General features: G+C 45.8%; 2 protein-coding genes and 1 pseudogene across 5 annotated transcripts; all 3 read right to left on the bottom strand.

The window, feature by feature from the left end:
* Positions 1-381: 381 nt before the first annotated feature.
* On the bottom strand, positions 382-1473 carry LOC123181073 (zinc finger protein 7-like; annotated as a pseudogene).
* On the bottom strand, positions 1454-2077 carry LOC123181074 (F-box/kelch-repeat protein At5g42350). Its single transcript, XM_044593291.1, has one exon. The coding sequence runs from the start codon at positions 1928-1930 to the stop codon at positions 1589-1591; it is 342 nt and encodes a 113-aa protein (XP_044449226.1). The 5' UTR covers positions 1931-2077; the 3' UTR covers positions 1454-1588.
* A 188-nt stretch (positions 2078-2265) lies between these two features.
* On the bottom strand, positions 2266-26826 carry LOC123181072 (exportin-4). Of its 4 annotated transcripts, XM_044593288.1 has the most exons (32): positions 26568-26826; positions 25675-25762; positions 24410-24518; positions 24217-24315; positions 23659-23701; positions 22965-23036; positions 22779-22874; positions 22445-22678; positions 22193-22376; positions 21929-22040; positions 21753-21839; positions 21410-21548; positions 20389-20479; positions 20206-20268; positions 20008-20117; positions 19798-19905; positions 19439-19512; positions 18878-18953; positions 18352-18570; positions 17859-17930; positions 17400-17471; positions 17242-17306; positions 17056-17158; positions 16862-16993; positions 16601-16744; positions 12656-12763; positions 12522-12572; positions 4180-4257; positions 3984-4097; positions 3246-3442; positions 3054-3123; positions 2266-2943 (listed from the first exon to the last, which is right to left on the bottom strand). In XM_044593288.1, exons 1-32 carry the CDS (start codon positions 26652-26654, stop codon positions 2755-2757), a joined length of 3486 nt encoding a protein of 1161 aa, XP_044449223.1. In that variant the 5' UTR covers positions 26655-26826; the 3' UTR covers positions 2266-2754. The 4 variants fall into 4 exon arrangements, with proteins under 4 accessions (XP_044449223.1, XP_044449221.1, XP_044449222.1 ...); XM_044593286.1 differs by having other exon boundaries at positions 17242-17471; XM_044593287.1 differs by having other exon boundaries at positions 17242-17471; positions 19798-19902.

Raw genomic sequence — 26826 nt, 5'->3', positions numbered from 1 at the left:
CCTTTTGTTTTCCTTTCGTTTCCGTTTGTTTTTTCCTATGGACTTTGCTCCTCGAGATGCTGCACTTTCATTCTTTGCCAAGAAGTTGTAGGGCAAGACCTTTAGTGCAACGAGCCGGAGGAAACCCAAACTGGCCACGGCCGAGCCATAGGGGATACTCACGTTCTAAAACTAAACGCGGCAGCCGACTACGACAATGTACCGCCTCCGGGCCAAATGCCTGATTGGTTTTCCATATCACGTGCATCCCACATTCCCACTCTACGCACAGAATTTTCGACCAGAGATCTACCCATCCATCCATCTACGCCACGCGCCGACACGGGCATGCAGCCACCGACACGCAACAGCTTGCTCGACGGAAGTCCATGGGATCCACACAGCAAATGGTCACCAAAATCCACAAATGCCAGCGCCACCACCCACCGGCGCAGCCACACACGGGACCTCATGTCCAAGGGAGTTATGGCGCGCCCATAAAGACCCACCCAAATTTGGTGCGTGAAGGTTGAAGATCTTTGAGGTAATAGCATCGCAGGTCCTTGAACTTGTCTTGCATGTGATACTTTGGTCCTAAAACCTGCAAAAGCAAACTATCTAGTCCTCGAACTTGTCCTAAAGGTGCAAATTTGGTCCTGGACGTATCAGATGCAGCCATGTGGAGCCAGCTCGGCCGAGCCGGTCAGCGCCGTGCATTTTGCATTTTGCCCCCTGCCTTCTGTTGATTTCAACCCGCAGTATACCTCGTGGCTGTCAAAGGATATCACCTGAAGCGTCAGGTCAGGCTCCTCGTCGGCTTGCCGCTGCTGCCCAAGCCCCAGGTTGTGGCCGGAGTGGAGGAGAGGGAGCACGCCGGTGGTGGCCTAAAGCTGTCGGGGCACCCGAAGCTGACCTCCTCGTCGCCACCCATGAGGAACGGCATCGGGCCCAGCAACGCCCGCGGCGCAGCAAGGGAGGCGGCTTCCTTGCTGCCGCTCCGCCTGCGCCGCCGCAGGGTGCACCAGCGCGTGCGCCTTGATGCCGATGGGATACAGCACGAGCGAGCCATAGAGCTGGAGGGAGGCCACATCGGCGTAGCCGTAGGGGTAGGCCTCGAGCTGGTGCACCGCACGCCGGCCAGCGTGCGCTCCCGCCGGTGCGCGTTCTGGTGCCCGCCCAGCGCCTGCGAGCTGAAGAACTTCCCCTGGCAGTAGTTGCACGTGAACACCCGCCGCCGGTCCTGTCGGTGGTGCTCGATTTTGCGGTTGTGGTGTCGGCGGCGGTGACGGTGAGCGACAGGTCGAGGGCGAGCTTGGGGCGGGAGGAGGTGTTGGATGCCTCGTTGTTAGACGCCGCCTGGCCGCTGATGTCGGACAGTTGATCCTCACGCACCTCTTGGACGCTGCTGCTCTTCGTCTCTGAAGTCTGAACAATCTCTCTCTCTCTCTTCAAATCATATTGAACAAACTCAGCATGAACAATCACAGCAGGCATGCAATGCAATGGAATGGAATGGCTTTACCGAGCTGCACATCAATCAGCAGCTCATGGCAACAAACAAATCATCAGTGTAAGTGGAAAAGAAAAACAGAGTACACATCAGCGATCTTCAGAGAAGCAGCACGGCCAAGGATTTCAGCCGGCAGGACATGGCGTCGGCCATGGCGGCCACGTTCTCCCGGGCGATGCAGCTCCAGCTCTGCCCGCTGCCCGAGACCCGGCAAGCCGTCGCGAAGTCAAGGATCTTGCCGAAGATTCTGAACATCTCTACAAGTTGATCCTGTCCTGGCCGGTGGCGAACACTGTTGGAATCCATGGGTGCGTCCGGGTGCGCGGACGCCTCGGTCCACTGGAGCAGCGGTGTCAAGCCGAGGTTCATCTCGAACACCTTCCGCACCACCTTGTCCCTTCTATTCGCCGGGTCACACCACGAGACGCAGAGCATGAACATGGATGCGCAGCAGACCAGCGCCGGCGTGTAGTCTCGGAGCCGTGGCGGCGGCCGGGACGTCTGGACGACGGACCATGAGTCGGCGTCGAGATGGTAGGCGTGTCGGACTCGCAGTAGACGTAGGACCTGCCGTGCTATTACCTCAAGATCTTTTAGCCACAACACTGCTGGTCATTTCGCTCGTGAGTTCCTGGCCAGAAGAAAAAGAAAAAAAAAACTCAGGAATCCTAGGGCTCAGACGCTCAAAGTGAGCCCCAGCTGGTTACAGCGACACGCCGACACCATCTGCTTGTTCAGTTGCTCTGGAAGAAGACATTTTACACGAAACATCTTGGTTCACACAGGAGTCCGGTAAAAATCAAACATTGCAAAAGCAGGCCCCAGCGTTCAGCGTTTCTCGACCAACACAAATCATGCACCACACGGTGCCGAATCGCTTCTTCTAAGCCGTATCTCCATACATGTGGGAGAAAAGAACTGTTCCATTTGAGCAGTCGCAACAAAATGACCACCTTCTCCGTTTAAAAAAATGCCCGCCTTTTCTGTATGATTACATCGAGTCCCAACTAAATCTACACGACGATCTCATGTCCGGGCGTCCAATTCTCCACCGCCAAATGCAGCCAGACACAGATCCTGGAACGCGTCGACATGTTCCTGTCATTTCTGTTTCAACTATCCCTTCAACACATAACGGCGAATGTGTTTTCAACCTCTAACGCCAGAATTCCTGCTCATGGCTCCGCCACACATGAACTCTCCCACAACGGCGAAAAATCTTCTGGGGATCGACCAGACATCAATGCTTTCATGTCACTTTGCATCTACTTTATCTGCATGAAGCCCGAGACCTCACCTAAGAAAACACGGAGATTTTTCCGGAATTTCTGCCTGTTTGGCCGGTCAAGGGTGCTTGAGAGATTATTTGAACTTGTCAGGTTATGGAAAGCAAGTGCCAGCCTTGATTTTACAGTCGGATTCTGCTCTTTCTCAAGCAACTCATGGACCAGTCTCTGCAGAGGGAGACGTGATGAGAACACATAGCAAAATAACAAAAATTAAGCCTTAGTATTGTACTTGATCTGATAACTGTTAACCTATTAGAGAAGTGGTGAGAAAGGACCTGATATAACTCCTGTTCACAAAAAAGTAAAGGAAGCAAAGCATCTGCAGCAGAACCTGCTAGTTCCATTCTGCAACAGTCACATAGATCAGATACGTACAACAACAAATAAGGTAAGTGGAACAATATGAAGAAAAAAAATGAAGTTACAGGATCCTAAATCTATACTGAATGTAGACGTGGGGAGCTCACCTAAAATCTTCAAACAGAAGTAGTTGCAGGAGAAGCCTCAAGAAGTGACTTGATATGCTTTCCTGAAGTTTCCCATTCGATCCTTCAGATTCCATAACCTGCGAGCCAAGCCCTCCTCTGCCTCCAAGTCTTTCTTTGAAATGGTACGAGGCAAGGGCATTTACTGCTGTGAGGCACCTCTCAACAACATCGCCATCCTGCAACATGGAAAACACAAACCTAGCTATATCAGCTGAAGAATATAGACTGTATTTCAACATACAGAATGCACGGCAATGGCAATTGTTTCACATATTATATAGATCAAACAATATTTGTAGACATCACAAGTGGCACGCAAAAATACATCTGATTATTCATTGTAATTTGCCAGTTATATCGCATTTCAGAAAACAGAAGTTCTGTCCAGTCATCTTATAGCATACACCACATTTTCCATGATTTCAATACACTGAAGGCTTGCTCTGATCACCTTATATCAGTGCAAGAATGATTGCACATTTAGGTGCTCACAGTAGCAAATCAGAAAGATATAGAAAGTTGAGCATAGGTTCATAGAGAATCCAGATGCAAGCGTCATTGGTAGCAGAGGGTATGTAGGCACGCCATATAACCAAGCAAGGTCCAGTTGCTACCAACTCAGTAGGCAGTAGCTCACTGCAGTGAGTACTGCTGCTATTTGAAAATTTAAGCAAAAGTAGGACAAGCAGTAAATGCAGTTCGTGAAGATCCTCTTGCCTGATTACGCAGGCCAAATTCAAGACTACCAGTAATTCTTCCAAAAGCATCCCTGTTTAAGTGAGCAACCTTCTCAGGGTACACTTCCAACAAGTGCGACATAAGTACAAAATACTGCAAAGAAACCAAATTACTTAGTATCATTTGATTGCCATTATATTATACTAGAAGAAAAATGGAAAGAAAAAAAACTTACATCACGACTTAGTTTAGGGTACTTGAGAAGATCCAAAGATATCAAGGGAGTCACAATATCAAGACCAACATAGATGACCTGAAAAAGTAACATTTGAGTTATTTTCAAACTAAGTAAGTGTTATGGTCGGCATATACTACAGCCCAGGCAGTTAGGGGCCTGGCCCAGTTATCTTATCGTTATTAGGGGCTTAACCCAGTTATCGTATTTGGAGATTATATAAACTCATGTAAGGACTCGTTTGAAGTCAAGCAGAAGCAATCATATTTGCTCGGCTTCCTGAAGGGAGCCGGGAGACCTAACCCTAGCCGCCGCCTCCTGCGCCCTCTCTCTCTCGCGCGACGGCGCCCCAGCACCGGCAACCTCGCCTTCCTCCACGCCAAGCCCCCTTCCACCCCTACAACCTACGAACTAGACCCGGTAGGAACCCAGCTCCTACCACTCTGGTATCAGGTGTCTCAGGCTCGATCATGTCCGCGCCACTGCCCACCCCCTCCCTTCCGCTGCCGATCGCCTCTTCGTCGCCGATGACCACCCGCGCCCGCCCCCGCCGTGCTCACCCTGGAGGAGATGACGTCAGCGCTCCGGGACCTGACTCAGGCGGTCCAGGGCATCTGCACCTTCCTCGCGGGCCACTATGGGCTGCAGCCGCCCGCCCCCGTCACCACCATCACGGGGCCGCAGCAGCTCCCGTGGCAGCCGCCACCACCGGCGACCTCCGTCGCATCCATCATGCCGCTGCCGCAGCAACAGCAGCCGCCGCCACCGGCGATCTCGGGGCCGGGCCTTCCGTCGACGGCGCCCGGGGTGCCCATACACCAGGTCCGTTTTCCCCCGTGGCCATCTCCGCTACCGGCCTGGCTCGCCGGGTCCATCGAGCATGTCTACACGATGGCCTCAGGACAGCCGCACGTACTGTCACCGCCGGCGGCCGCCCCCAACCATGCAGTTCGGCAGGTCCTCGGGTGCCGCGGGTCCCTACGATGGTGTGGACGGGCCCCTTTTCCATGGTGGTACTCTGCAGCCCGCACACTCGGCGCCGTCGCCCTCGCGGTTCCGCGCGGATGACACATACCCGCCCGTCGTCCACGCCCAACCACCACCGAGATTCTCCAAGCTGGAGTTCGCGACCTACGACGGCACCGTCGACCCCCTGAATTGGCTCAACCAATGCGACCAATTTTTCAGGGGGCAGCGCACGCTCGCGTCCGACCGCACCTGGATCGCCTCCTATCATCTACGAGGCGCCGCCCAGACGTGGTACTACGCCCTCGAGCAGGACAAGGGCGGCATGCCACCATGGGAGCGTTTCCGCGATATGCGCCTCTTGCGCTTCGGTCCGCCTATACGCGGGAGCCGTCTGGCGGAGCTTGGGCGCCTTCCGGTCCTCACCACAGTGCAAGACTTCGCCGACCGCTTCCAGGCACTGGCCACGCCCCCGGCGTTTCGGCTTGTCAGCGGGCTGAGCTCTTCGTCGGCGGCCTACCGGACCACATCCGCCTGGATGTGGAGATGCGCGGGCCACAGGACCTCCAGACGGCCATGTACTACGCCCGAGCGTTCGAGCGCCGCGCGGTGGCCATCCAACAGGTGTCACCGCCCTGGGCCGCTGGGCCGCCACCCTGGCCGGAAGTTCCCGCGCAGGGTCGGCCTGCTCAGGCTTCCGCGGCGCCCCTCGCCGCGGTCGCGGCGCGCCCGTTCCGCCGGCTCACCCCGGCCGAGCAACTCGAGCGTCGCCGCCAAGGGTTGTGCTTCAACTGCGACGAGCCCTACGTGCCCGACCACATCTGCCCGCGACTCTTTTACTTGGAGGCTGCGGACTACATTGAGGAGGGCACCGCTGCCGCCGGGCTCGGCGACCTGCCCGCCCCAGCTGACGCGGAGGTGTTTGGCGCCCGTTGATCAGCTCGAGGAATTCTGCAAGCGCTTAACCGCCTTCCAGCTCGAGGACGACCTGTTCGTGCAGGCGGGGAGAGATGTTATGGCCGGCGTATACTACAGCCCAGGCAGTTAGGGGCCTGGCCCAGTTATCTTATCGTTATTAGGGGCTTAGCCCAGTTATCGTATTTGGAGATTATATAAACTCATGTAAGGACTCGTTTGAAGTCAAGCAGAAGCAATCATATTTGCTCGGCTTCCTGAAGGGAGACGGGAGACCTAGCCCTAGCCGCCGCCTCCTGCGCCCTCTCTCGCGCGCGCGACGGCGCCCCAGCGCCGGTGACCTCGCCTTCCTCCACGCCAAGCCCCCTTCCACCCCTACAACCTACGAACTAGACCCGGTAGGAACCCAGCTCCTACCAGTAAGTAGTAAATGCAGTTAACTCTTGATGTGGACAACAGACCACACCCCTGGTTAAATGGTTAAAGTAAGACATGACAATTGTCCTTTAACCAGAACGCTTTTAGTATTTTTCCTACAAAGACTTTCCTTCAATAACCTCAATGTTTCTGGTTCAAGACATGGCAGATGTATGGCAACCATGTGTCTAATTGGGAGCTAAGCCACAAATACATAGCCTTGAATTTAACAAGGATTTCTTGATGAGGAACACTAGATGAGAAGAAAGAAAACACATGCCAGATCTGTTTGGCTACTTCTAGATGCTTCCACTCTAGTGTAGTATTTCTTTCCTTTTCTTTTCTATCCTATCTACTGTTTTCTAGAGTCTTCTAGTTGCGAGTAGCTATGAGTAGAATGGTGAAACTTACATAATGTTTTCTAGAGTATTCCAGCTATAAGTAGAAGTATGTGAAGGCTTCCCAAAGCCCTATAAATAGAGGTCCTCGCCTCTACTTTGGAGGCAGACTATGTACCCCTACCTATAATAGAACTTGTTGTTCTTATCTAAGATCTTGGAGTAGATCTTGTGCCCTAGGAGTTCTGGATTGAACTCTTGCTGCCCTATCAACCTACATTCGCCTCTAGAGCGATATCTAGCGCAGCACGTTGAAGCTGTTCCTTCAACACTTGTGTTGTACACATTGTAGCAGCAAGGTGGAGTTGCTCCTCCACAAACTTTGTGCTGCTTCAGGTGGTATCAGAGCCTCGTTGACCCATACTAGTTCTTGCTGTCCTCTTCGAGAGTAAGTTGCAGCAAGCAATGGAGCAATTGGAGAAGAGGATGGATGTTGCAAAACAACAAATCAAAGAGCTGCGTGAAGATCTTAATCGGAGATTTGGTCGGCTGGTTGAGATGATAAGAAAGGGTGTCCCCCCTGCTGCCAATGAGGGAGATTCATCTAAAGAAGATGTTCAACAAAGAAGGAGAGGTAATCTTGGAGCAAGACCGCCACAACAACGTGCTGTTCAACGTGCTTCAAGAAGGCCAATTTATGTTGAAGCTTCTGAAGGTGAAGAATATGACGATGCCCTTGAAGAAGCAGATCTCTACGCATATCGGAGAGCACCCAACCCTACATATGCAAGAGATACATACAAGGTGAAAGCTGAGATCCCAAGTTTTAATGGAAATGTTGACATTGAAGGGTGCCTGGATTGGTTATATGAAGTGGAGACTTTCTTTGAGGTCATGGAGGTTCCGGAAGATCGTAGAGTTCCTTTGGTCGCATACAAACTGAAAGGAGGAGCCGGTGCATGGTGGCATCGCGTTCAAGAGGAGCGCAGGCTGAGAGGAGAACCTCGTGTTAGAACTTGGCGACAAATGAAAGGCCTCTTGAAAGGGAGATTTTTGCCTGCTGATTATGACCAGATCCTATTTATCCAATTTCAAAATTGTGCTCAAGGAAATAGGACTGTTTCAGATTACATGGAGGAGTTTCTAAGGCTACAAGTGAGGTGCAACCTTGCTGAAACTGAAGAGCAACAAGTTGCAAGGTACATCAATGGTCTCAATGATGCTATTCAAGATCGATTGATGATGCAACAAATCTGGTCCGTTGATCAAGCACAGCTCTAGCCTTAAAGGCCGAGAGGTTTGTGAGGATGAGAAAGACAACTAAGGCCCCATATCCTCCATATCCTCATACCGAAGGCTCATCTAGGAGCCAACCTAATAGAGTGGAAGAAAAGACCACTCCACCAAAGACAAAACAGCCCATCCCGAAGCAAACTAGAGGCAAGGGTAAGGCAAATGAAGGCCCAAAGTGCTATAAATGTGGTAAAGAGGGACACATATCCAGCGGCTGCCCACTAAGGAAATTTGTTAACACGACTATCCATGATGGTGAAAGCGACGAGGAAGAATACGAATCTGAAGATGTAGACGGACAAGAGGTTTGTCAAGAAGAAGGTGAAGAGGTGGTATGTGTGATCCAGCGTGTCCTGTGTTCCACACCACAACTCGATGATACACAACGGAAGAAAATATTTGAGAGCAAATGCACGGTGAATGGCAAGGTATGCAAACTAGTGATTGATAGTTGCAGCTGCGAGAATCTTATCTCCCAGAAGTTGGTGGACCATTTAAAGCTTGAAACCCATGATCATCCAAATCCCTACACTATTGGATGGATCAAGAAAGGAGTGAATATGAGGATCACCAAACAATGCAACCTACCACTTTCTTTGGGTAAGCATTATCGCTCAAATGTGTTGTGTGATGTGGTTGACATGGATGCCAGCCATGTTCCTTCGGAGGCCTTGGCAATTTGATGTGGATACTACACACAAGGGCAAGGAAAATTCTTACTCTTTCATTTGGAACAAGAGAAGGATCATTATCTTACCAAACAAACCCGAAGGTAATACCTCTAAGGAGGAGGGGAAAACTATGTTAACTATCTCCCATACCTCTCATGAGTTTATGGAAGACTTGAGGGAGGCAGATTTGTGTGCTGCACTTGTTGTAAAGGGAGAAGAGCACCTGACTGTTGAAATTCCAGCAAAGGTACGTGGTTTATTGGCAGAATTTCAGAACATACTTGGGGAGCCACATGGCTTGCCACCGATGAGAGGAATTCAACATAGAATTGACTTAATTCCGGGAGCAAGTCTTCCTAATCTTCCACACTATCGAATGAGCCCAAAGGAGCATGGTATATTGAAGGAGAAAGTGGAGGAATTGTTGCAAAAGGGGCACATTCGAGAAAGTATTAGCCCATGTGCTGTACCAGCCCTACTCGCGCCAAAGAAAGATGGATCTTGGCGCATGTGTACGGACAGTAGAGCCGCTAACAAGATCACCGTAAGGCATAGATTCCCTATTCCCCGTCTGGATGATATGTCGGATCAGCTTAGTGGAGCAAGAGTGTTCACAAAGCTAGATTTAAGAAGTGGATATCATCAAATCCGTATAAGACCCGGGGATGAATGGAAGACCGCCTTCAAGACAAAGGAAGGGTTGTTTGAATGACTAGTCATGCCATTTGGACTCTCAAATGCACCAAGTACCTTTATGCACTTAATGAATCAAGTCCTTAGACCCTTCTTATCCCACTTTGTTGTGGTCTATTTCGATGACATCTTGATCTATAGCAAGGATGAGGATGAACACTTTGATCACATTCGGAAGGTGCTAGAAGTACTAAGGGAAAATGAGCTCTACGTCAACTTGAAGAAATGTGTTTTCCTGCAAACACAACTTCTTTTCCTAGGATTCGTCATAACATGTGACGGCATTCGTGTTGATGATTCTAAGGTTGAAGCAATCCGAGAATGGCCAACTCCTAAGACCATTTCTGAGGTAAGAAGCTTTCATGGCCTTGCAACTTTCTATAGGCGATTTGTTAAGAATTTCAGCACTATCATCGCACCAATTACCGAGTGTTTGAAGAAAGGAAAGTTCAAATGGGCAGAAGCAGATGAAGCTAGCTTCAATGAGATTAAACAAAAGCTATCATAAGCTCCTGTCTTGGTACTACCTGATTTCAACAAGACTTTCGAGTTGGAGTGTGATGCAAGTGGAGTAGGCATTGGAGCTGTCCTATCTCAAGAAAGGAAGCCCATTGCTTTCTTTAGTGAGAAGTTAAGTGAAGCTAGACAGAAATGGAGTACCTATCAGCAAGAATTATACGCCGTTTTCAGAGCGTTGAAAACTTGGGAAGTCTATTTGCTGCCTAAAGAGTTCATTGTTTATAGCGACCATCAATCCTTGAAGCATTTTAGAAATCAAAAGCATGTTGACCGCATGCTAGCAAGATGGGCAGCATATCTTGAGAGGTTTAACTATCTCATCGTGCATAAATCTGAAATAACTAACAGAGTGGCCGATGCTTTGAGTCGTCGTGCATGCCTCTTGACTTCTTTTGAAGCTGAACTTCCGGGCATGGGTCAAATAAAGGAGTTGTATGAGGGTGACGAAGACTTTGGCCATGTTTGGGTAAAGCACGCAAGGGGCCAACCATTAGGTGATGACTATTTGATGCAAGATGGATATCTCTTCAAAAATGATCGTTTGTGCATTCCAAGAAGTTCTCTACGTGACAAGCTGGTTAGAGAGCTCCATTCAAGTGATCTTAGTGGCCATGTTGGACGGGACAAGACTATCGCTAACCTGGAAGCTCGCTACTTTTGGCCACAACTAAAGAGAGATGCTGGAAAGTTCGTTCAACGGTGCCCCGTATGTCAGACCTGCAAAGGCCAAGTCCAGAACACAGGGTTATACATGCCTTTGCCTGTTCCTGTTGCTCCATGGGAGGACATTTCTATGGACTTCGTCTTGGGCTTGCCAAGAACAAGACGAGGAAGTGATGCTGTATTTGTGGTCGTGGATAGATTCTCTAAGATGGCTCATTTCATCCCATGCCACAAGACAACGGATGCTCATCATGTGGCAAACCTATTCTTTCGAGAAGTGGTCAGACTTCATGGAGTTCCAAGGTCCATTGTCTCAGACCGTGATAGCAAGTTTCTTGCTGCATTTTGGCTCACTTTGTGGAAGCAATTCAACACTGAATTGAAATTTTCTAGCACTGCTCATCCACAAACAGATGGACAAACGGAAGTGGTGAACAAGTTTTTGGGTAATCTGATCCGTTGCATTTGTGGAGAAAGAAAGGGGCAATGGGATTTGGCTTTATCTCTTGCAGAGTTCTCCTACAATAACTCCAAGCATAGATCCACAGGAAGGAGCCCTTTTTCCATTGTCTACACTAAAGTTCCAACACATGTGGTGGACCTGGTGAAGCTGCCATCAAGGGGAAACTCAAAATCAGCATTGTCCTTTGCTGATAATTACACCGAGTTATTGGAAGAGATTCGCGGCGCTTTGGAAGCACAAAATCAGAAATATAAACAACTTGCTGATTGCAAAAAGAGGCCAAAATCATTCCAAGTCGGTGATAAGGTGATGGTCTACCTCCGAAAAGAGAGGCTGCCTTTAGGTGTTAAAGGGAAACTTAGGCAGCGAAGGTATGGGCCCTTCTCTATCATGAGGAAGATAAATGATAATGCTTATGTGATAGATCTTCCAAGTGACATGGGTATCTCCAACACTTTCAATGTTGCGGACTTGACTGTCTACCATTCAGAAGAAGCGCTCTATGAAGATAACTCGAGGGCGAGTTCCAAACAACCAGGGGAGAATGATGAGGAACACTAGATGAGAAGAAAGAAAACACATGCCAGATCTGTTTGGCTACTTCTAGATGCTTCCACTCTAGTGTAGTATTTCTTTCCTTTTCTTTTCTATCCTATCTACTGTTTTCTAGAGTCTTCTAGTTGCGAGTAGCTATGAGTAGAATGGTGAAACTTACATAATGTTTTCTAGAGTATTCCAGCTATAAGTAGAAGTATGTGAAGGCTTCCCAAAGCCCTATAAATAGAGGTCCTCGCCTCTACTTTGGAGGCAGACTATGTACCCCTACCTATAATAGAACTTGTTGTTCTTATCTAAGATCTTGGAGTAGATCTTGTGCCCTAGGAGTTCTGGATTGAACTCTTGCTGCCCTATCAACCTACATTCGCCTCTAGAGCGATATCTAGCGCAGCACGTTGAAGTTGTTCCTTCAACACTTGTGCTGTACACATTGTAGCAGCAAGGTGGAGTTGCTCCTCCACAAACTTTGTGCTGCTTCATTTCTTCAAGGCCATATTTCTGGTTCAAGTCCAGGATGTCCCAGCTGTGTCATTTCTTGCTGGTCAAATGCAAGCCCGTAGACAGGTGCAGCACTTAAAACTTTGCAATGCTCCAATTGCATAACTGTAAGTAAACGTTAATTGGCATATTGGTTACCTATCTGACCAAATTGTTCTGTGGTTTTGTGATCATGAGACAAGTAAATAGAGTTGGCTACCGATGGCAGAGGTGGACAATTTTGTTTATGGAATTTCCTAAAGGTGACCACTAACCACAAGTGCTAACAGTAAACAATCTATACTCAACAATATGTACAGTTAATTTTCTTAGAAGCAGAAAATACTGGAAAAACATCAAACGACGTACCTCTGCAATATCTGGGGAGCCTTCAATGTTGCTATCGGATAAGAAACCCACCTGCATTTGCCAACAGTGTCACTTAGTCATCCGGGGGATCTTCGAACAGACAATACACAACAGGGTGTAAGGGTGAAGGTTACCAAGTCCTTTGAGCAGATATTAGTTAAAAGCCGAAGCAAAGCACGCAGATCCTTGTACTTTTCGGATTGTGATTCACTTCGCAGAGTTGAAGAAAGCGAGAGCATTACCTAGGCAAAAGAGACAATAAGCAAGTCTTATAGAACATTCTCTCTAACATTGATGGCAACTACACTGTCGGGAAGTTACTCCCTAACATTGATATATCACAAAAGTTTAGAAAAAAACAGAAGCTCATTTGCTTTGGTCCATATTACATTTGCCACAACAAGGTTTTTTTCAGTTTGCAGTAAGTAACATAAATTTGACGAGCGTATGCAAATATTTACTGTCCTCACACATGTTAGAGATAATCTTGAGTTAGTATTGTTTGTCAAGTAGCATGTTGGTTACGTGATTAGTTACGTGATCAACACGGCTGGCTTGCACGTCACATGGCAGTATTAGTTTGAGTTTGGTTCATGTCCGTGTAGGACAGGGTCTAGTACGTTTGTGTGTAGGAAATTAGTGTCCAGATGAATAGTACTAGTCCGTTTAGTAATAAGTGTCCGCCAAGATGTTGCACTTGCCGTGTGGGTCTTGGAGTTGTGTTTAGGTCGGTTGGTTCTGTATATATATACAGGTCCGACTGCGTGAGTTTTGTAACACGGTGTAAGAAAAACAGAAAATAAAAAGAGGGAAAAGAAAGGCACGACACGTGCCTTTGGCCAAAGTTTTCTGTGCGCGTGTGTTGATCGTGATTTGATGTGATCGATCCTGTGGCAAAATTCCAACAATTGGTATCTAGAGCAAGGTTCGAGTGAAGCTGCGCTTGCCCCGGGGTGGCGATCTACTAGCGCCCCGGGGCGGGCAATATAGTCGCGGTATGGAGCGACGGATGAGGAGGATCAGGTGATCGTCGTTCGGCGGAGCGACAAGGAGGGAGACGGCAGGCTGTCGTCGGCAAGGCGGTGGAAGAAGATCGTTGATGGGGGAGGTGGTGCTGAGGTGCGGCGCTGGAGCTCATCAAGATCATCGTCCGGGGGAGTCGGATGAGTCAAGGAATCCTGCGAGTTTGCACGGTTAGTCGTCGTTGCGTTGGTCAGTCGTCGTCGTCGTCATGCCCAAGTGCTTGTCTCTGCGAGAAGGCGTTGAAGATGAAGCGCATCCAGGTCGTCTATGTGTCTCGACGAGAGGACCAAGTTCAAGTATGTGGGGGCGGTAAACCAGTGAAGGTGAGTCTCTTCAATGAGGCCATGTCTCTACATGAGGCTGGAGTGGGCGGTGTAGTCCACGGGGTGGTGTGATCCACAAGGAGTCGGCATGTATCTTGCTAGGGTGGATGGTGTAGTCTACCGGGTGGTGTTTTCCACATGTTACTAGCGAGGTGGGTAGTCCAAGGCATATTTGAGGTGGTCCGTAAATTCGCCAAGTCAAAATTGGAGGGGAGATTGTTGCAAGCAACCAAGCCAACAATTTGACTTGTCGTGGTGCGAGCGGATGAGTCGACAAGGGATGAATCGTCGACGAGTCAAGACTGGAGAAGCACGGAAGACAAGAGTCAAGATTAGGGAGAGAATGTTAGAGATAATCTTGAGTTAGTATTGTTTGTCAAGTAGCATGTTGGTTACATGATCAACCCGGCTGGCTTGCACGTCACATGGCAGTATTAGTTTGAGTTTGGTTCATATCCGTGTAGGACAGGGTCTAGTACGTTTGTGTGTAGGAAATTAGTGTCCAGATGAATAGTACTAGTCCGTTTAGTAATAAGTGTCCGCCAAGATGTTGCACTTGCCGTGTGGGTCTTGGAGTTGTGTTTAGGTCGGTTGGTTCTGTATATATATACAGGTCCGGCTGCGTGAGTTTTGTAACACGGTGTAAGAAAAACAGAAAATAAAAAGAGGGAAAAGAAAGGCACGACACGTGCCTTTGGCCAAAGTTTTCTGTGCGCGTGTGTTGATCGTGATTTGATGTGATCGATCCTGTGGCAAAATTCCAACAACACATTATCTCCAATAGCACAATGATTGTTGACAATTTGTTCCCTTTAACTACATCTGGAAACAGAACAAACACGGATCTCCTGCCCCCGCGTCACCTTCCTAGGGCGTCACAGGTGGCGACCCGCCGCCGCCTCCTGGTCCCAATTCGCGCCCCTCCCCGAGGCTCTGTTTCCTTCCCTATCTTCCCCCATGTGGATCCCGTCCTCGTCAAGTTTGGCTGCCCGGTGTTGCATGAAGCCTCCTCCAGCACTGCACAGTGCATCCTTTGGCGCCTCTTCCCCAGATCTGGTAGGCAGAGGCCCACATCCGGCCCTCCCGGGTGAGGAGCTCGCCACCTCGGCACCCTCCGGTCTCCCTCCCTGTCGGGGCGACCTTGTGGCACCTCCGGCGCTTGGCTCCCTTCACCACGGTATGGTGATGTCCCTGGAGGTCGGGGCCATGGGCTAGAGGGCTGCGATCTCTCGTTCTCTCGCGCTCTATGGCCGTGGGCAGGCTCCGGCTGCGGCAGTGCCCCGGCCTGGCTGCGTGTCGGGTCTGGGGGCATGTAGGAGAGGATTTGGGTGTGGTGACTGCAGCCAGGCGGGCTGCGATCACCGTCCGTCCACTTGTGTGCCGCTGTTTGGCCGTTTCAGCCCAGATTTGGGCGCTGCAGAGGTGTTGCAGGTCCAGTAGGTGGCGTGATCTACGGTTGGATGGAGACCCTTGTTGCTGCTCGGGTGGGTGTCGTCTGGATGTCAGGTTGGTGGGGTGATGTGGATCCTTGGATGCCAGAGCAGCGGCCCCGGAAGGCGAGGCTGCGTGGATGGCTTTACGGCGAGCAAGCGAGGGGAGTGGTGGCGGGTGATCCTGGTGTTGTCATGGCTTTGGCAGTGGCGGCCTCCGGTCTTGGTCTAGAGGCCTCGAAGCAGTTCTCCCCTCGGGTTGGGTGGCGACCTTGGTACCCCTTGTGTCACGGATGAGGCTCAGAGCGAAAGCTCCGCGCTCCGTCGCCGGTGATGCCTACGAGTATCGTATCCCTCTTGGGGGCATCGTTGTGGGTCCCCTCTCCATGTCAGGGCTCCGGGCGAAAACCCGTGTATGTCTTCTTAGGCTCAGCGACTGCGGTGCGTTGTGTCGTCTCCCTCTTGCAAGTGTCTTCCTAGAAGCTCAGGTACCTAACCGTCGCGGCTCGTCGGCGTATTCAAGCATGCTTTGATCCTGGTGTGAAGCTTCTTCGATTGTGGCGTGGGGTGGCCTCGTTGGCCTCCTACCTTTTACACATGACCTCGTTGTCACCATTCTCGGTCCTCACTGTCCATTGGCAGGATCGGCGCTCTGCGGCCTGGAGCAAGAGGGCAGGCGGACCTCTCCGGACATAGCTTGGCGGTGCAGTGAGGCGCGGCTTCAACCCAGGTTGGTAGTCTCGGTTGCCTAGTGTTGGGTCTGGCTACTCCTGTTCTCTTGCTCGGCTTTGAGCTGGTGGCATTCTCGCTACTTTCCTGAATGTCGTTTTTTATTTTGACCTGATTTGCAACAGGATTTCCTCATCAGCTTGTATGATTCGGCCGTTTGTGATTTATATATAAAGCGGGGACCAAGCCTGTTTCGAGAGAAAACTACATATGAAAAGCCCAAAGCAAATCCCCTCTTCCAAACCTTCCCTAATGGCATGTTTGGATAGATAGGGATTAGAGCCAATCCTTTTGTATAGGCTAGCTCTAATGGAGCTCTATCTAGAAGCAAAAGACCCGACCCAACACAACAATGGGCACATGCCGCATGTGCCATGCAAACATGGCAAAAATGTATGGAGCAGGCGTGTGAACACAAACCACCTTGTTAAACATGCACGCGTGTGTATTTGAGAAAAAGGAATGTTCTAAACATGCACGCGTGTGTATTTGAGAAAAAGGAATGTTAGCAGCATCATTGTGGAGAAAATTTTCTGGCACAGAATAACACAGTAATAAGAATTCCTGTTCTTACCTTTCCAATATTATGAGAGGAGTATATCTGGAGCAGGCGTAAGCAAAAGCTCATCAAAACTGATGTCTCCTTACCATCCAGGAATACAGCTTGACCATCAATGAAGTCAACCACGAACTTGAGTATCATGTATATGACTTCAGACTAAAAAATAAGAAACATTATTCTAGGATCTTCAAGGTTCAAATTCACATGTCTAAGCATGATATGATTTTATCTAAAAATAATTGATAGGATGCATCAACAGATGAGCTACAATACCTGATTTTTGTACACCTCCAGAAGAGTCAAGAGTGAGTTCATCACAGTATGACCCATCTCAAACAGAACCTTTTGAGTGCGAGGCTGAGTAGCTCTAGCAGCTCCTCTTAGCCGTTCCAATAGGCAACAGACCTACAGTTATTTCCCATTATACTAGCCTCAAAGAGCTTAAAGCAAATAACATGCATACTCACCATGTAGATAACATCTGGTTGATGTGCAACAGATTTAAGATCACTCCTACTAGCATTTTCTACTAGGCATCCTGCGACTGGTCCCATGAGGTCTCTCAAATACCTTTGTCAAACCAACACAGGCTATGTTAAATCTCACATATTTATTCATTATAAGATAACATACAGCAGCTCAAAAGGGCTTACTGCACAGATGCTTCGGGATCTTTGATGCAGGAAGCTGCACATGCAAGTGTTTCTGCTAGAGATCTCTGTGAAGGTGTGGTAAGTAGTAACAAAAGCATAAGGTCTTCACAAATGAAAGCATAAGTTAAAACTGCATGGTGAGTGCATATAACACTTACCTGTAAGCGTCCACTCAATGAAAATAAAGAACGCCCACTTGCAAAAGCCCTTGTAAGGTCACGCCATGAGTCCTAAGAAGGTATAGTGTCATGAAACATGAAGTAAGAGAAAATGTTTGTTAAAATGTTAATAGTATCACAGGGTTCATATTGCCAAGTTTTGCCAGTCTTCTAGAGCCATGACAGATTCAGCAAAACCAACAACAACAAAGGTAGCTTGAGGTGCATCCACTTATACGAGCGTAAAATCCACTCTCACTATTACTATTCAATGGTATGCTGAGGAGGAAAAGAATCTACAACCTGCACCAAGGGACGTTTGGCTAAAACAAGCAGGCTATACCTATGGTGATAGAAATGCTACGAACATTTTTACCATGTGCAACATAATACTACAGAGCATGCAAATATTAGTATGATAACATAGGTTGTAGCTGTGGACTTGGATTTTGGACTTACCAACTGAACAACATAAGCACATGTGTGTTTCCGTCGAACAACTGAAGCAAGTAGTTTTTGGCATGTAAGTGTCTGATAACATGAAACAAAGCAACAAATTAGGGATATCCTTCACAGCAGAAAGATGATTTTTACATGTCAGCCCTCAATAACAAATACTCCTTTTACTCACAAATTCTGTCACTGTTGGAGGTATGTTCAAAATTAAACCTCTTGCCATTTGGAAATGTTTCTAAATATTTGGTATTTAGCATTGAAAGCATGAAAAATGAACAGACGACTATACTTATGTAGTATTAAAGTTGTGTTAGAACTAACATCTCGGAGACAATGAAAAGTCAAAAACATCATACACTTCTAAATTTTGCACAGGCTTGTCACCGGTAGTTATTATTTATTAACACGGCAAAACATATAGGCATGCAAGTGTACACGCACGGGTAGACACAAAATTATGCAGTCTTGCGGGTTGATCAGTAAAGGTGAAGGTTACCTGCAGCTCAATTTCGCCCTGATATGTAGTAAGTGCCACCATTGACATGAGAACAACAAAATCAAGAACAAGCTCCCCTTGGTTATTGTCCCACGCAAAACTGTTTAGCAATTTTCTAGAATGCTGAGATCCATGTCTACCCACACTGTCAATTTCTCTACTCACATCAAGCGGTACTAAATAGGTTGCAACCCATCTGGCCAGGAACCAAATCACCGCCTACCAACAACCACAAACAAGTTAGGGGAAGTTCATTGTCTTAAAAAACGACAAGTCCAAAAATGTATAGAACAGCTATCTAAAGAATACAAAGTCGACGGGCAAGATGAGATATATTAGTACTTGTAGTACAATAAGTAAACTAGATAATATCCCTTAAAGACAACATAAACACTTACGACCTTTGGGAATGGAAATAGCAGGTCCAACGAACTGTGCATAGCAAGATAATAGTATAACCCTCGTCCAAAGCAAAAATGGAAATAGAATAAGATGAAGGTGACAGGTAACAGTACAAAAAAAGTACCTCCATGAGCCGGGGACTGAAGTACCTCCCTCTAATTCCTGGGTCTAGACATTGCCTTGAAAAATTTATTATAGACCTACATAGACAAAGAGAGTCAACAGATCATGTTGTATCGCAATCCCAGTAGCTTAAATCTTGGACAGATAGGCCTAAATTTACATTACCAATGAAGTGGATAAAAATTCCGGTTATAAAACACAGATATTTAATGTGAGGTCTTAATAAATATGCTTCTGAATACCATAGAAGCCTTGTCTTACCTTGGCCATGCGGATGTTTTAACTTATTTCTAAAATTTAATTAAATGATAGATATAGTTGCATAATAGGCAAAGCATTTGGCGTTATAACTCGTGAAAACAGGAAATATAAGTTTTAGGACCGCGACTCAGTGTCAAATATTTCTATACTATATGACAGAGCTAGCATTTTTCATAAATCAAAACTGGTTCTGAAATTCTTACATTGCTGACATATACATTAACAGGTATAAGATCAGCAGTTTAACGTTTTCTACCAAACAGGTAGCTCTGTCAAGCGACCAATAGGCAAAGATTATTACCATGACAACGTAACTACAGGATGTTGAGCTACTTCAACTACATTGGTGAATCCCGCCTGCAAAGCTTCAGGAATCTGTAAAAAAATAACTAATAGTGAAAACTTTGAGAGTTATGATATTTATCTTAGCTGATAGGAATAAACACAATAATAATATGTAAGAGCACAGTGCATTCAGTGCAGCATTTTATGTTTTATACAATATACGTAATGATAAATCGAGCACCATATGTTATAAGAACTGAAGCCTCTAACACAAGTTTAATTTGACGATTGCAGGAACTATGAGAAGATGGAACTGCAAATAGTTTATAAAAAATTGAAAACACAAGTAAAAAAGGGAAGCTTTGAATTATTTACAAGCAGTGTTTCTCCTTCGCCTGAGTCAGTTAGGACATGACTGGTAATCAGCAACAGCCAATACAGCTCCTCCAATGTTCGAGTGGGATCATTTTCGACATCTCTCTGCTAAGAACAGTGTTACACATATCATGGAAGGAAGGTTATTATGGCAGGAACGCATAGGTAGTTTTGAACCAAGATAAGGCAAGATGAAGCTAACAAGGAGACCTGACTTAGCCGTGCAAATCGCTCAGAAAATAGTTGCTCAAGAAAGGGTATGGTGGTGTCAGCAGCTGCTCGTGCAATCAGAGCATACAAGGCCAACTGCTCATCACGCTCTGGACCAAACAGTACTTCATTAGTATAAGGATTCCCAAAGAGGAGGGTGCTCGGAATAGGAAGTATTTATTAAGAAATTCAACATACTTGAAACAGAAACATGAAAGTATTCAGCATCGTCACTATCCTCAAATGCAGAATCAGCAGCAGCTACGTAAACGAAAAGAAGTGCAGTCAGTATGCAGCAGGAGATGAGAACAGCAGATGAAATACTCTCTATGCATAAGTTTCAATGTCTTCGAGGGTAACTTCAAATGAAAAGGTCTGTACCCTTCAAATGTGACTCCACAATTATCTTAAACAAATTTGAAGCTGCAAGTGCTCCATCAGCTGACATAGGACTTTTATCAGCACAAGCTTCCTGTGTATAAACATGATTGAAATGAATCCTATGCAGTAATTAATGGTTATAATTAATAAAATGGCAGAACGACTTATATTAACCAACCGAAGTACCTAATCTCGTTATGTATATTGGACAGCATACAATAAAAATCATGTGATAATTAATTTCGTTTTCCATGTACCAAATAAGGTAAGCCCTTTTAATCAGCAAGCAAATCTGAACCCAAGCACTTCCATGCCCCATGCTGCCAAGGAAATTATCGATAACAATCAAGCAGCTTTTATTTCCCTATCGGAAGGGAATATGCGGCTATGACATTGCCAACAGGGAGTTTGTATCTTATACATAATCAGGTATGTGCTCTACAAAGTCAAGTAAATTATAAAGCACATAGAATCGCCAACTTTTCAAGGGAAGAGATGTTACTGTTTCCATATAAGTACATATACCAAAGTCTTTTCAAACAAACATGCACATACCTTTACCAAACAAACATGCATATACCAAAGCATTAAGCTATTCTAAAGAGTAATACAATTATCACTCTAACCTCTTTCCCGTGAAAAAAATAACTCCTCAGTGCTGCTAAGTGATGAACAGGTGATAACCAATCACAGTGGTCAAATTCTCTGCTCTAACGTGCACATTGAACAAAAAGGATTTATGTCATAATTTAACATGCATAACTTGCGTTTGATCAGGGAAAGACTTGGCGGCAAATGATGCCCGATAAACATTAAAAAAATCTTGTGTGGACCTAGAAGACGGAGCCATAAACTTCATTGGAATAATATACGTGACTAACAAGTAGAAAAAGAAACATCATCACTAGCCGACAACCATATCACAAAGAAATATTGGACAGAGATTAGGAATGAGCACTAGATTAAGGAAGTTGCATAAAAAGGTATACAAATAATGTGAAGCACAGATCAATGACAATACCCCCAGAATAACATTCCATGTTTCTAACAATATATCTAGAGCATCTGAACCCCATGTTTCTTCTTCATTCTGGTTATCCAGAACAGACTTGACAGCTTCGGATGTCAAAGCAGAAAGCAGGTTAATTGTGCCATATTGCCTGCAAGCAAGTTCATATTACAAGAAATTAGTAAGTCAAATCTATCTGGTAAACAAATGGTATGAACAGAACCCTGAAGCTTGAAGCTACTAACAGAAGTGACTTTTCAATCTATTGTGTGTTTACTGATACAAAAGATAATCGTTGAACTTACGCTGTACTGCCTTATAAAAAAGAACAAGAAAAAAATGTGCAATAACTAACCTTATCGATTTCAGGAGGTTGTCAAAAAGTGAGCTACTAGTCAAAGATGCCACCGAAAGCAGGACATGGCAACCATCTATGAACTCACTGCACAAATATTAAATCATAATTCCCATCAATATTTCTTAATGTTTGCTCAGATTCAAGGAAGATCATGATCATAGTTCTTGCACAACCTTTCACTTCCTCCATTTCGAATTGATTCCGCAATGACATTCGGAGGTTCAATCCACAAGATAACAGCGGATAGTATGTGCATAAAGTGTTCAATTTGTGCATCTCCATTATCTGAAAACAGAGGACAAGGAAGTTATTGAGATGATCATTAACATATTTTGCTCATTTGCTGGTTGAGATAACATTAAGCAGCTTTTCATGAACATCAAATTTGTACAACATGGGAACATAAACAAACAATGAGTATTTGAAATGCAACATACCATTAGGAAAAACAGCGCCTGCCAGGGAGCATAATTGCACTATGAGCTGTCTGCAAGAGACAGCAATAGGAGAATCACCCCATAGTGTATCATACGAGTACTTCTGACGCAGGGTAGTATAGAAGTTCAAAACCCAGGTAGTATGCGCACTTGATATAAGAATATCAGTCCATAAAGACCCTGGCTACAATAGAAAATGTAACCATTTATCAGGTGAACTGAGCAAAGAAGTAAATAGCTCAAAGACCGTACCTTCACCAATGAACGTTCGAATTTCCTCAGATTTATGGCATCGCTCCTCAAACCAGATTTTATTTTGGCATCTAAATTCTCATGTTCCAAAGTTGGCTTGAAGCTCCAGCTTAAAATTTGAAGCATGAGGCGCAATGCCGCCGAACATGCTTTCTCCTCGGGTATAGTTACATTTGAATTCAAGATTTTGTCTGCGGTATTGAATACAGCAGCTTGTGCCCAGCAATAGAAGTCCTTGCAACAGGAAATGGCACGTTAGAACAATGATAAAAGCAGTTTAGATGACATGGCATAGCCGACATTATTCTCATGTGAAAAAAAAATATGGTTCCACCTTCAGAAACTTCACTTCAAATGACAATTGGCATTGGTCATGGAACTCCTTAGGCAGGCCCATAGAAGAAGCAGTTGAAGGGGAAAACTCTGAAACCTAGCTCAAACATGAAATTTGATTCTGACTCAGTTGGAAAGGACAAGAAATTCGGAGAAGCAAGCACATCAGCCTACATGAACAGCATACCAATGTTTCTAAGAAGTTGATCCCAGCAAACTGTCGATTAGGCCCGTGCATGCCCTGGATGGACTGTTCAACCTGAAAATGGTATCAAACAGTAGGTCAGCAAACAAAACGAATGGGAAATTCAAATGATTAAAATTGTAAGACGAACAATTAATACAGAACACAATTATGAAAAATAAAAACATAGATTCGGCAACCAATAAATACTAGTGGGACTGAAAGCTCTATGTTTGCTTATGAGGGTGAAGTTAAACACTATCTGAATCATCCATCTAACCGTCTATACCAATTTCGATTTCGATTTCTTCCTGTACATATAGTTCAATCCAGCGTTGCAAATTTATGAGAAAATGAAATTTGGATGTCCCTAGTGTAGAGAGATCCACGATTGCCAAAAGCCAAACAGCTTAGGCTATACATCATTGTCTATTTAGCTGGCCCAAAAATATGCACAGTAGGATACTCTGACTGTTTTCTTTCAAAAATATAATTTTGCTGGCCCACGTATGAGTTATACCAAATTACCTATTTCAATTTCTTGCTGTACATGTATTTCAGTCCAGCATTGCCAATTTATAAAAATATGAAATTGGATGCCTCCCGTTTAGAAAAACCCATGACCATAGAAAGCCAAAAAACTTAGGCTCTACATCATTGATGAGGCTGTAGCTGTACTGTTCAGCGAAAATTATACCTCGAAGAAGATGGCACCTTTTTCTTGGTCCGGAAACTCAAGCCTGCAAAGCATGTATTCCATATGAAAACATCTAAATTTTGAGTGTCAAATCTTCAAACAGTCAATTGCCTTGAAGCACACTATAGAGCAGAAAATTCATTTGAAATAAAATAATTATCTATATACGCATGCTCTTGAATAGCCACCTTTTTTGCATCTAATCATCATGGATGATATCGTACAACCCAACCACCCAAATACCATAACTCTTGATGCAGACATAAGCTAAATAGCTAACTTTTTTTTACTAGCAGGAATATATAAGTATTCAGTCCCTTATTGCACCAATTCCTCTTTTACGAAGGCTGCATCACTCTAAAAAGAATCATAACCAACCCGACAACCCAATGAACGAAAAAATATGCACAAATGGATATTTATGCAACAAATAAACAGATAAATAGAAGCTACGACTACGAAGATGTTAGTACAAAGAGGCATAGTGCCATAAGCAAAAGATACAGGCGACTACACTGGCATGTGGCATAGTAGTAAGCAGAAAAGTAAAAAACTAACCAGCCTCTTTTTAGTAACCTAGCTGCCACAGCAGAAACTTTTGATTGCACGTAGCCATCAGGGGAACCTGTATGCTCCATAACGTAGTTCAAACAATATCTACAACATTAGGAGAACTATATTAAACACAAGCTTCTTTTGTTGCAATCATCGCACATTAAATACAAGCTTAAAAAACTCCCCAAAAACTCACAGTATTAGGCTTCTTTTGTTGTCATCTGTTAAAATTCCCCACTCCCTTATTGCAGCATCACCAATTGCTCCAGCAGCTTGGAATCTCGCATTTGGCATTAGGGATGTCTCTGGGAGAATCATAGAGGAAAATTGTTAATTTCAGCTGACTAAGGTTTTAAATGGCATAATAGAAATATATGTCGCTATGTACCCCTGTAATTCTATAAACTTCTTTAGATTTGGACGAAACATGGATAGATTAGTTGCTTTGATCATTGAAGCAACAATATGCATATGACAACCTTGACTGGAGAATGTCAATTTTACACACAAATACAATTAGACCCCAGCTTGTTCATTTTAGTTTCACATTATTGTTGATTTGGTATGACACTTCAAGCCAACTAGCACCCACTTGACTTGAGTCTTTTCTTAGCAAGTGATATACTCCCTCTGTAAAGAAATATAAGAGTGTTTAGATCACTAAGTAGTAAGTTAGCATAGTTTCCAAAGACCAAAGATCTTTCAGAAATTACACGACAAGTGCATTTCTAGGGAACTACAGAGTACACACAAAAAAAAAAGGGACAAACCCAGTGCTAGAAGCTCCCACGCCAAGTGGGGTCTAGGGAAGGAACGAGGCAAGCCTTATCCCTGCACGGTGCAATGCAGAGCGGCCGCGTCGAACCCAGACCTCTTGGCACAAGGGGGGAGTACTTCACCACTGCGCCAGGCCTGTCCTTCTAAACTACAGAGTACACAAAGCCAGCAAAAAATTACATAAAGCTTAAACATAGCATTTTATTAAAAAGAATGGTAATAGACATATTCTCAAAATGACCTTGGGCAACTCGAGAAACATAGAAACCTAGAGATTCACAACTTCAGAAACTTGGATTGCCATTACATAACAAAACAATCTCTCTTCCCACTAGATAAATTCACTTTAATGGTCAATAGATTTACTCAAATAGTAAAGTGCAAGTACAGCTGGCATAAGCTAATCACAGGAAAAACAACTGACAGATGAATTTATGAGTTGGTCTACAAACTGCATTTGAAGATGAGATGGGGGCATTTGCAACATTTGTTTCAGTTGATTCTCGTTTTAAATCATATAAGAAAGAAAAACTGTACAGGACAAAGGTTACATAGACAGATAATCCTGCTGATATGAGAAGTCCTAGGTCCTACTAAGCAACCCACATCCAAATTGAGGATATCTTTAGCCTTATAGAGAATTGATTCCAGTTCTTTGATGTGTGCAGCTAAACAACAGCGTACCAAGAATAAATCTGCATGCTTGATAAGGCATCAGAGATGAATGGAGTGAACTTAGAACTTTTTCCGCTTCAGCCGGATTCATGTGCACCTGTGAAAATCATGCATACGTCAAAAGATTATCTCCTGAGTAAAGTTCATGGCAAATGGATGAAACATCTATAGCAAGGAAAATGGTTCTATGCTCATTCAGTGTCCCCTGGGATAGAAATCACATACTCAAAATCTATAATAGCAAGAAAAAAAAACTCACCAAAGTGGCAATTCTATAAAAAGGGATCCCCTCGCCAGATCACCACGGAAACACCGATTATCTATAATGTGTGTTTTCTGTTGGTACTTGCTGGACCTTGTGCTCGGTGGTTGCTTTATTTATAAAGCGGGGCGAAAGCCTTTTTCGGTATACCAATTGTAAGAACTCTCGCTAAAGACCAGTATAACCGTCAGTGCCAACTGAACTGTGCCTTTGCTTTTACTTGATTAGGCATCAGAATATCTCACCTGACTAAATAATTCAGAGGCACCGAACCCCCTAAATTAAGCAACTAACTCTAAAGCACCTAATCCTCGTCGACAACGCAGTAAAAAAAAAGGATCCCCTCGCCAAATCCGCACGGGAACACTGATCAGCAACGCGCAGCAAGCACTGATCGATGGTTCAGGGAGGAGAAAGACAAAATGCCACAGCATCTGCGCGAACCAAGCACTTCCTCCATCAAATGACGTCAAGGCACAACAAAGTCGAACAGAAGCCCGCTGCCCACATGCGGGCCAAATCTACACCGAGACACCGACGAAATACAGAGCGCTAGCCGCGGGAAGGGACAGAGACGCTGAATTTAGCAGGGCGATAACGTCGTGAGCGTCCGCAGCAGCGAGCTGGAGAGGGCCCTGACCTGGATGAGGGAGCAGGCCTGCTCGATGGCGAGCATGGTGGCCTGGAGCTGCTGCGGATCGGGGACGCCGCCGGGGAGGCCCTGCATGGCGGCGGCTACTGCTGCTTCCGATCGCAGCGTCTGTATGCTTGCTCTTGGGTCCCGGCGGTGGCCTAGGGCTTCAGGCCGCCAGCCGTGGAGGAATTTGGGGTGGGAGCGAGGCGGAGGCCGAAGTGGAGAGCCGAGAGAGAGAGAGCGGCTGATGATGGTTTTCCTTGGG

The sequence above is a fragment of the Triticum aestivum genome, chromosome 1D, assembly GCF_018294505.1.
Source record: "Triticum aestivum cultivar Chinese Spring chromosome 1D, IWGSC CS RefSeq v2.1, whole genome shotgun sequence".
Lineage (NCBI taxonomy): Eukaryota > Viridiplantae > Streptophyta > Magnoliopsida > Poales > Poaceae > Triticum > Triticum aestivum.
Note: the sequence above shows the minus strand (reverse complement) of the source record. Positions and strands in the feature narration are given on the sequence as shown.